Source organism: Saccostrea echinata, unplaced genomic scaffold (assembly GCF_033153115.1).
Source record: "Saccostrea echinata isolate AGI-Se365-2 ecotype Australia unplaced genomic scaffold, CSIRO_AGI_Sech_v1 ptg000004l, whole genome shotgun sequence".
Lineage (NCBI taxonomy): Eukaryota > Metazoa > Mollusca > Bivalvia > Ostreida > Ostreidae > Saccostrea > Saccostrea echinata.
The window spans coordinates 11293551-11305304 of record NW_026889753.1 but is presented as its reverse complement, the minus strand read 5'-3'; the positions used below and the strand labels follow the sequence as shown (position 1 = coordinate 11305304).

The 11754-nt window shown below is 35.0% G+C and overlaps 1 protein-coding gene across 1 annotated transcript; it reads right to left on the bottom strand.

The window, feature by feature from the left end:
* Nucleotides 1-7074: 7074 nt before the first annotated feature.
* On the bottom strand, nt 7075-11257 carry LOC133178923 (neuronal acetylcholine receptor subunit alpha-3-like). The gene is made up of 4 exons (XM_061313577.1): nt 11218-11257; nt 8450-8559; nt 7711-8243; nt 7075-7505 (listed from the first exon to the last, which is right to left on the bottom strand). The coding sequence occupies exons 1-4, from the start codon at nt 11242-11244 to the stop codon at nt 7075-7077; spliced, it is 1101 nt and encodes a 366-aa protein (XP_061169561.1). The 5' UTR covers nt 11245-11257.
* Nucleotides 11258-11754: the final 497 nt, after the last annotated feature.

Below are 11754 nucleotides of genomic sequence, written 5' to 3'. Positions count from 1 at the left end.
GAAAATTTTTAACAATAAATCCGAATGGTTTGAGTTTACATATCAAATATATCATGATTTATTTCAAACTTATTCAAAATCTAAAACTGCCAAAATGGGATCAGGGATCATGGTACTGTCATGTAGTAAATTTTGAATTTACCGGGTGGCAGTAAAACCCGGTAAATTCAAAATTTACAACATGACAGTACAGGTCAAAATTTATTAATTAACAAATTGTGTATTCGATAATATCTTTATTCATATCTCTGTAAATTGAAGCAAAAAGTGAAAAACATGCATCTAGACTTCAAACTTGATTTGTCCTAATAAAAAAAACAAAAACAAAAAAAACAGCGTGAATGTATGGATTTTAGTTTCTCTATTTACACGTATGTTGAATTTTTAGAGAAAAAAATCTGAAATAAATTATTCTGTACATTTATCAACATAGATAATATATATAGCTAATTCTCCGAATTCAAATTCCAAGAGAGCTTAAACTGATGCTGCATTTGGACTTAAGTTTTAGAGCCATTTTCATATATAGCATACGAGGGGTGACTAAAAAGTTCGCGAACTAATTGAATTACATTTGTACTTCCATAAAAGAAATGAAATTAGGTTTCAGTGTTCATTATTTTTTAAAGTAGTCCTCTCTTATTTTAATGCACATCTGCCACCGTTCTGCCCATTCGCGAATCACGTGATTCACTCGGTCACGTGACATGCTCCGTGACGTTCTATCACAGAAGCTAAGAGATTTTTCCGAGTCATATTTCTTACCATGCAAGTTTCAGAAATGGCCAAATCTCGGAAATAGGATGGGTAGATAAGGATATCCTTTCTCAGAATGAGCATGGTGACCATTATAACCCGAGTCTTATGTCTTAGAAACATCGTTTATCCAATATGGATATATATAGTATGGGTGCCTTCTTTTTATCATATCTGATATGTTAAAAGACTAAAGTAAACGATATTTTAGTGAATTAATGATTACATTATTGTTAAGATATTCAACTATTTTTCTAACTGCTACTCGGCGATCTCTCATAACAAATTGCTCAACTAAAGGCACATCTCTTTCCCAACTTGCTTTCACTGGGCAACAGAACAAACATCATTTTTAACCATCCCCCTTCCTTCACTAAAACAATCAATCCCTTAAATGATTGAAATTCTGTCAAGTCTTTTGTTTTCATAAATCTTGTACAAATTATTATATGCTACTGCAAAGGAATTTCCAAGATATATATTAAACTTTACAGCCGTTCGTTGCTGGAGTACGACTGAGTGAACCATTTTTTGTCACAAAGCACCTACCTATTGACGTCATTTTCACATCGTGACGTCACAGTCATGGAGTAACAAATTAAATATCATCTGCTATTTAAAGAACATGTGTACGACTATATGTGTGTCAAATTTCGTTCTGAATTGTGGTTTTCTAAATATATAGATAGTTCGAGAACTTTTTGATCACCCCTCGTATTTCACCTTAATATCGCTAAGTATTTATATACATTTCCTGAAAATATATAAACGAAATTCAAACCGGACATTACTTTTCAAGCAAGACAACAATCAAAATGTTTTATTGCAATGATTTAAAAATACTTGATTGTTAAAAATACCAGCACACACGTTTACCGATTGTGTCATTTTCTGCAACATGTTTTAAAATAATGTTCTCCATCTGCGACAAATAAAACAAGAGGCCCAGGGGCCACAACGCTCACCTGAGCACTGTGGCTAGGAAAAAAGCAAAAATCAGTTTAGTATTGAAAAGCTTTTTCCTATGTATTCCTATGTAAAACTTTGATCGTCCACTGTGGCCCCACCCTACCCCTAGGGGGTCATGATTTGAACAAACTTGAATCTACACCACCTGAGGATGCTTTCACATAAATATGACCAATCATGGCTTTCCTGTTCTTGAGAAAATTTTTGAGATTTTTCTTATATACTCCTATGTTAAACTTTGATCATCAATTGTGGCCCCACCCTACCCCCGGGGGTCATGATTTGAACAAACTTGAATCTACACTACCTGAGGATGCTTCCATATAAATATGACCAATCATGGCTTTGCAGGTCTTGAGAAGAATAATTTTTTAAGATTTTTCCTATATACTGCTATGTTAAACTTTGATCGTCCACTGTGGCCCCACCCTACCCCCGGGGGGTCATGATTTGGACAAACTTGAATCTACATCACTGACAATGATTCTACATGAGTTTCATCTTTCTTGGCCCATAGGTTCTTGAGAAGAAGATTTTTTCAATGATGCCATTAATTTTTCACTATTTCGTAATTATCTCCCCTTGGAGGTGGGCGTGACCCTTCATTTGAACAAACTTGAATCCCCTTCACCCAAGGATACTTTGTGCCAAGTTTGATTGAAATTGTCCCAGTAGTTCTGGAGAAGAAGACTGAAATGTGAAAAGTTTACAACAACAACGACGACAGACAACGGACAAATTTTGATCAGAAAAGCTCACTTGAGCCTTCGGCTCAGGTGAGCTAAAAAAAAGTTATAAACCTAATGAACCAGACTAAAAAAGTAAAAGTTTACTAAACCTGTGGGCGAGATATTAGCCAGGCGCAAAGTTGTTAACAACGTCCTTATCAGTTTACATATTTCCCAGGTAAGACTGCACATCATATAAGTAGTGCAATCTATTATAACCTCCAACTCAAATTGCCCACATTATTAAATAATGAATATTTTATATGGGAACTAACAAAGTACTGGCATACGATTTATACATGTATATGGGAAGTATACAATTGTATAATTCTTACCCAATACCAACAAATATATTTATTCCTGAATTATAAATATAACCTGTTTGTATTTGAAAATGTTTGTTTGTTTGTTGTTTAACGTCCCTCTCGAGAATTTTTCACTCATATGGAGACGCCCCCACTTTCCGGTGAAGGGCTGCAAATTTTGACCTATACTTGGCACTTAGGGCCATTGAGCAGTGAGGGATCGTTTTAGTGCCAGCACCTACTGCGACACGGGACCTCTGTTTATACAGTCTCATCCGAAGGACCGGTCTCAACGTCCCGCAGTGAATTTGAACCCACGACGCAAGGATCAACTCTTTACACCGCGACTCTAGAGCAGAAGCTCTAACCACTGCGCCACGCGGGTGACAATGAAACGCTATAAAGATAAATTATATTTCCCAAATCTTACTATTAAAAATATTCATACAGTTGAATAACGGTGAATCAACAATGTAGCATCGTATAAATTAAGTCAAATACATTTTAGACCAAACACAATGGAACCAGAATTTCTCCCTTTAATTTCGCACGTTTTTGCACGTGTGGATCCTGTCGAATTCCATGGGAAGTGTTTTCGAGGAAGTGTTATAAGACTCTCTCCATACTATATTTTTTCGGGGAGAAAAGACACTGCAGTTTTTTTTTAATTCACAAATCAAGAAAAACTTAATAAGAATGCAAAACTTGTCTTCACTCACCCTCCTTAAAATCTTATATTTTCGAATAAATATTGCAAAAAGAAATAATTATATATGAAATAATTTATTTTATATAAGTATCAAGATAGCATTCGGACTTTACAAGACGTGGACACAAAGAAGATGGACGTACTTGACGTGCGATCTGCAGGAATCATGTGTACGAAACATTTATGGTTTAAATGTCCATGATTTGGTCGGCTTACCAGAAGTGGACAGACTTACCAAGTTACGCACATAGGAAAATGTTTAGATTTACATTGAAATAGCTTTCAAATTTGAAATATTTTAGTCCACTTATCTTCATAGTTACGATAACACAGTAGTACTTCACATAAATAAAAAACACCTAACAAGATAATAGGGTATGATATATGAATTGAAGTTTCAGTAAGTTTGAAAAATTGCTTTCGCTCCCCGTGCACTGAACCAAAATTTTTCTCTTTTAAAACTTACAAATCAGTAAATAAAATTCACTTGATTGTTTGTAAAAAAAAGAAAAATTAATTGCTCCATGCGAGGATCGAATCAAAAACTTCTCGAGTCCTAAGTGCGCTGGACTGGTAACGCATACTACTGAGCTATCAACGCTACACAAACACTCAGGAATTTTTTAAAAAAATGACAAAGACGCAACGCATTTACACATTGGTCTTTTTTTTTTTTTTTTGGAAAAAGTTCATTTTTAATAGTCTCTGGGTCTTCTCTCCATTTTTTACAAATGTTTGTTCGTTTCTTTGAATACAAATGCACACAAACGTCTTTTTAAAATCGTGGAAAGATGACCCAGAGATAACAAATTTTTAGAAAAACGTGTTTAAAAATGTAACATTTTGTACCAAATGACGCATCTAGCCATGTTTCTAGTTATTTTTAAGGAAATCAAAACACACTATTGGGAAAAGGTTTTCCTATCCTATTTCATAGGAACATGATACATGTACATCAAAAGAATGTTAAAATTTAATTTTACAGTTCAATAAAGTTTTCACTTTTCAAGTGCGCCCCGATTCCTGCCTAATGTCAATCAAAAGCGCCCATGTTCTTTTCCTAAAAACCGTTGTGCGAGAAGTTGCATCCTCCACAAAGTAAGCCTTCTCTGTGAGTTTTACTTTTCCTCCGTGATAAATTATTTCCTATAAATACTTTCACAATCATAATAAAGCACTTCTATTTTTATTATCCTTCTTACATCAAATTGACTGGTCGCCCGCGTGGCGCAGTGGTTAGAGCGTCTGCTCTAGAGTCGCGAAGTAAGGAGTTGATCCTTACGTCGCGGGTTCGAATCCCACTGTGGGACGTGGAGACCGGTCCTCCGGATGAGACCGTATAAACCAGGTCCCGTGTCGCAGTAGGTGCTGGCACGAAAAAGACCCCTCACTGCTCAATGGCCGTAAGTGCCGAGTATAGGACAAAATTTGCAGCTCTCCACCGGCAAGTGGTGGCGTCTCCGTGTGAGTGAAAGATTCTCGAGAGGGACGTTAAACAACAATCAATCAATCAAATTGACTGTGTCCCGGCAAAACAGCTGGTACACCTATTTCATCAATTACTGCTGGAGAAAGCTTAATCAGGTGTAAAAGAGGATTTTCTGCAGGAGCCTCTAGATTTAACTTATTTGACTTTGGAGTAACTACGTCTGAATTACAAATCTTTATAAGGTACAATTTTTCTTGTATTTTATTCCTTTTTCAGATTTCTCATTTATTCTTTTTTTGACTCAGCATTCATCTTAAATTAACTGAAGATACCATAATCTTGTTTTACAATATACAAAATAGAATAGAATTTCAACAGTGAGTATAGAAAATTAATAGCGATTCTCTGTAACCACTTACTCTTCTTTGCCACGCATGATCACCGATTTTGATGAAACTTTGCCCATTATTAAAACTTGACACCAGAAACATATATCAAATAAAATTTCGTTCCTATGTGTCTTGGTTGCCATGGTAACAGCCATAAAAGTTGGGAAAATTGAGATTTTTAGCTACTTTGAATCTTTATTAAGCCTTAATAAAGACTAAGAAAAACAAACAAACCATTCTCACAAAAGACATGACACCTTGTTGCCGCTCATTCTATAAAGAAACTTTTAAGAATTTATCTCTAAGTAAGTGGTAACCATAGGTACATTTGGAGTACATTTTAGATGCTGAAAAACGGTCAGTATTCACTAATGATAGGTGTTACATGATCAAACTCAATCAACAACCTAAGAAAAACAATAAAAATATTTGACCTTAAGTAATTAGGTATTGGAAATATTATTCTAGAAATAACTTTCATGGTTGCCATGGTAACACAGTGTAACCATGAAAAATCTGTTGCTAAGATTGGGTTAATGATTCTATCTTGAGAAAAAACAATAAAATTCATGACTCGCAAAAATACATCCTTAGGACCTTGCAACACCCACAACATAAGAAAAATTGGGATAAATTGTTACTTTGCAGTGTAACCATGGAAGCAACGTACCAGTCATTGAAAGTGATTTTTTTTTGCTGCCTTAGGAATTTATTTACCTTTCAATCAAGGAACATATTATTTGACTCACCTTGAATAGTACTTATCTGGTAGAACTAAAGTTGAATATCATACATTGATAAAGTTTGTTGAAGATTACAACACTGTTACTATGGTTACCAAGAAGGGAAAATGTTCGATTTTGTTAATTTTATATCAATATTAAACCCCATGTGTCAGCTTTTTGCATCCACTTAGAGATTGGGTGGTAGTCAAAATTGAAAGTCAGATTAGTTGTTCATAAATATCAATCATAAAAGTTTTGGGAATCTACATACAAGGGTACGTATCCAAGGAAACAGAATATTTTTCAGATTTTTATGCATATTTTTTCGGCTAATTTCCATAGCAACGCTCTATTTAAAGAATTGAATTTGAATTTTTTGAAATGTGAAAATTAGGTTCACACCAACGCCTTTAAAAATTGATTATCAGTTATATAGAAATATGCTTTTTGAAAAGATAGGATAAGATTAAAACACCAAGAGAGTAAATTTAAAATCTCTTCGTGGTATTAAAACACTGGCAACCATTGCCAACCTATAAGAAATATCATATTTCGTCCTTGATATATGTTACAAGGATCTTTTGTCTATTATTTGCTTGTATTTCAACCTATAATTGTTTTTATTCCTAAGTGTATGACTTTATAAAATTAAATGAACAAAATTATTACTTTTGAATACTTTGTTTCCATAGTAACGTATGTAATAGTTGATTTACCAAACATGTTTATCATGCATTGAAGACATCAGGCCTTCACCTTTCCGAAACAGTCATTGACACTTGTTTGCTTTGCTGCAAACGTTAACTGTGGGACTCTAAACATGTTCAAAAATGCCATTTTTCAAACTTTAGGACATGTTGCTATGGTAACCATGACACGTAGCAACCAATTTTTGCCTGATTTGAGTTTAAGGTATCAAAGACTTTTATCATAGAGAGTTTGGAGAAATTCTGAGACTATGCGTGCCACAGCTCCTATATAAAAGTTCAAGTCATTACAGAGAATGGCTCTTAACTACTAAAAGGCAAGATTTTGCAATATAAAAATTTGACAATTTTTCTTATTTATATCGGAGGGACATCACATACAGCTATGATTATAAATAAAACCACAGTTGCTATAAAGGTCACAACATTGAATAAATAAAAGAAGAAATAGTCCAGAAAAACAGAAACCTCCTTGCACTCGAACGGAAAGTCTTCCTCAGTCGGGACTGCTGGAGTATTCGAGCGGTGGTTCATCATACGCTTTAATGATTTCCTTCCATCGTTTATTTCTTGTAGCTCCATTTCGTCGTCTACAGAGACAAGTTGGTGTAACTTTGTGTCTTCCACCTTCTTGCTTTTGCAATTAATTTTTAGAAGCACAGTGAATGTGAAACATTGAAGCCATTTTGGTACATCTGTTTGGTCTGTGTTGAGATAGAGGCGGAGGTTTAACACAGTGATGAATATACCCAGGGCGGCCATCATCAGTATTATGGATATGTAAATTCCTGTACAAAAAATTGCATAATTATTATGTTCAAAGTGTATAACATGTACGTTAACAATGTTGCTTTCCCTTTGTTAATCTCGGATTGTCTCCTGCTAAAAGGGTATTTGTTTCACGTCTTTTTGTAGAAAATACATTGAAAACATATTGAATTATTGTATAGTTATCAGGTGATTTTTAAACTTGGAGTAATCTAAAGAATTTACCTATGACAGCAGTGTGCTTTGATGTAGAGGGCATGCTGTCTCCCACAAGCGTCAATAACACTGCTAGGGCTAGAAGGACTGTCAGAATGTAGGAAATCTTTTCTCCGGAATCCGTTGGTAAGAGGAAACTAAGATTTGTTAGCAAAGAAATCAGTATTACAGGGTATACAATGTTCGTCAGGTAATACCCTGGGCGCCGCTGGAAAACAATCTGGAACTCCATCTGTGAAAATTTCTCACCATTTTCTTCCAATACCCGCTCCTCTACTCGCGATGAGTATAAGATCCACTCCCCGTTTTCGTTGAAATCCTCCGTATTGACTGTGTCCCGGGTTCTGTTTAAGGTAAGTACCTCTGTTGTGAAGGCAAAGCTGGTGACTTCAATCTTACACATTTGGTAGTCGAATGGATAGTAAGTGACGTCAATATCGCAGTGGGTGACGTAAAGTCCAGGGGGGTCCCAACGTACCTCGCCCGTATTCTTTACTTTGAAGAATATATCGTCATTCCCGATTGGGTCCATCCCTTCCACTCTCAAAATTTGAGAAACAAATTAGAATCAATTTTATGTATTCTGACATTACTGAAAACATTCTATGAAATCGATCTGCAGGCAAAGTTTCCTTCTCGGGTATCAGTAAATTGTGCTGGATCATTTCAAGCATTTGAACAAGTTGTAAGACAAGCGTAATAAGATACATGTATTGTTTGTTTAGGTTTCATGAAAAATTAAACTTACGAGTTGTCGATGATGAGTTCTGGACGCCATATTTTATTCTGTTTAGTGTAGATGTATTCTATATCCCCATATGTAGACTTTGTCCACACCAGGCGAGGATCCTCCCATTTCTACAATTGATAGATTTCTTTGAGGATAAATAACACAAACATATTGAACTTCTTTGTTTTCATATATTGCTGTGAAATATGTGAATAAATAAAATAAGAACAAAACAGACTGTTATGTCAAGTGAAGCAAATAATTGGTGTTTGCTGGGGATTCGTTTTCAGTGCCTTTCTGAGGAAAGACTCTCCGTAATCATACATCAATTTAAAAAAAATACTATTGGATTCTCTACTCTTTGTAATTTAAAAAAAATCCATTTTTTCAATATATATATATATATATATATATATATATATATATATATATATATATATATATATATATATATATATATATATATATATATATATATATATATATATTGTATAAATTAGAACTCTCCAAAAGGAGGGGCAAATTGTGTTACTTATAATTTAAGTTCATTATCATTCACACAGACTCCTCAGTTTTGACAGTTCAACATATTTAGGACTAGGCTGAAATGATGGCCAAAGATTACATTGGAATATATAGGGAAAGATCTTACAAATACTTCTCAGGAACCACTAAACCAGAAGACAAAATTTATATGAAAGCTTTCTTATATTATGAGCCGTCACGGTAGCTCAGTCGGTAGAGCGTTCTCTTCGTGATCGGAATTTAAGGTCGTTGGTTCAAATCTCGGTGGCGACTCACCTAAGTTGATAAAAAATAGGTAGCAACTGTTCCTTTGCCAGGCGCTCGTCACTTTGAAGTGAAAGTTGCGGGTCCTTCGGATGAGACCTTATAAACCGAGGCCCCGTGTCACGGTAGGCATTGGCACGATAAAGATCTCTCACTGCTCAATGGCCCTGAGTGCAGAGTAAAAGTCTAAATTTGAAGCCCTTCACTGGTACATGTTTATGGTGACGTCTCTATATGAGTGAAAAATTCTCGAATGGAACGTAAAACTATAAACAATCAATCAATTAATCTTATATTAAGAATGTTTTCATTATTTCTGAACAAGGTCTCCAAGGCTACAGTGTAGGATGGGTCTAAAGGAAGAAGTATTTTTTTTACAAGGGAATATGCACGAAAAAAAATATTTCAAATTCTTCTTCTTAAGTAAATTAGGGTTACAATTAGTCAATTTGTAAACAATGAAGATTGTACATGTAGTTGGTAAGGCCAATGCTCCTTTGCGGCTATAGGGTGTGGTCACGTAATTGGAGATCGAATTTCTACATCGATGACAAAAGGGAAAAATCTTTTTAATACATCGTCTCTCTGATTCCTCGTATAAAAATTTGCTTCTATGATGATTTCCCGCAAGAAATTCATAATTAAAATGTAAATTCTTTAGGCATGCCTGTTGTGCAAAATTTGACAGAAATGTTCCAATAAATTGACAATTTTTAATGGAATAAAAGTCATTAATCCTAATGAGAGTTTACTGTTATCTCTTTTATCAGGGGGACAATGAACCTTGAGCACAACAGGACCAAGGTTACCCTGGTGAGTATTGTGGCCTTTGGGCCTCTTGTCACGTCAGTATAGGGTATATTGCTTATTCACTATAGAGGCCTCAAATTGATCTTAAAACTTGAGATGCCAACTGGCCAAACAAAATTAAAAGTTTGCTTTTTATGGAAATGATTTTACATAATACGAGGGGTGATCAAAAAGTTCGCGAACTAATTGAATTACTTCTTAAAAGAAATAAAATGAGGTTTCAGTGTTCATTATTTTTTAAAGTAGTCCTTTCTAATTTTAATACACATCTGCCATTGTTCTGCCCATGCGCGAATCACGTGATCCAGGTGGTCACGTGACATGCTCCGTAGCGGTCTGTTCACAGAGGCTGAGAGATTTTCCCGAGTCTTATATTTCTTACCATGCAAGTTTTTTTTTATAACAAGAACAGACCATCTGCCTGAAATGGCCAATTCTCGACAATTGGATGGGTGGATAAAGATATCCCTTCCCAGAATTAGCATGGTGACCATCACAACCCGAGTCCTCTGTCTCGGGAGCGTCGTTTATCCAATGTAGAAAAAAGTATGGGCGCCTTCTTTTTTCATATCTCATATGTTTAAAGTCTAGCGTAAACGATATTTTAGGAATTTAATAATTATATTATTGTTCAGATATTCAACTATTTTTCTAATTTTAACTTGGCGATCTTTCAAAACAAATTGCTCAACTAAGGACACATCTTATTACCGGCTTGCTTTCGATGGGCAACAGAACAAACATCATTTTTAACCAACTCCCTGCCTTCACTAAAACAATCAATCCAATTAATGAATAAACTTCTGATAAGTCATTTGTCTTCATAAACCTTGTAGAAATAATTATATTCTACTGCAAAGGAATTTCCGAGATACAGGTTAAACTTTACAGCCGTTCGTTGCTTGAGTACGACTGAGTCAACCATTTTTATCACAAGTCACCTACATATTGACGTCATTTTCACATTGTGACGTCACAAACACTGAGCAAAACATTATATTGAACATATGCTATTTATAACACATGTGCATGACTATATATGTGCCAAATTATATTCTGATCTGAATTGTGGTTTTGTAAATATAGAGATAGTTTGCGAACTTTCTGATCACCCGTCGTACATGCATGAGAAAAGACCTCTTTTGGATAATGAAATGAAGAGATTTAAAAAGTTTTAAAATACGTACGACTGTCATCCATCCGGAGGTTGACATGATCTGACTTTTCATATCCTATAAAATGAACATAAAGTTCGCATTCAGATACTGTATAATCACTTATTTTCGTGAGGTCAAATTTTCGACGTTTGTGGAAAAAAGTGCTGATTCAAGGGGATTTAATTGCGTGGTTGGTAGACAAACATGATGCTATACTTTGAAAGTTTTAGGATATAAATTTGGGGGTCTTTTCTTACCTCGAAAACAACGAAAATTAAAACCATACAAAATAAGCGATTTTACAGTAATCCTCCATTTTTATCTTGATAAGCTTCAAATGTCAAAACTCTGTTTAAAAGCACATTTGAAAAAGTATCAAAATTAACTCGGTAAGAATATTTCTTTAAGTTACCAGTTCATTAAGAGAAAAGAGGACAAATTCGATACTGATGTTAGTGACGTCAGAGGGTCTCACGTGACTGTTGTAAGAGGCACCGAGCACAGCAGTATGAATGTTCGTGGCATGTGTAGTGGTAAACGCTCCTAAAGAACCTACAAACCGCATTT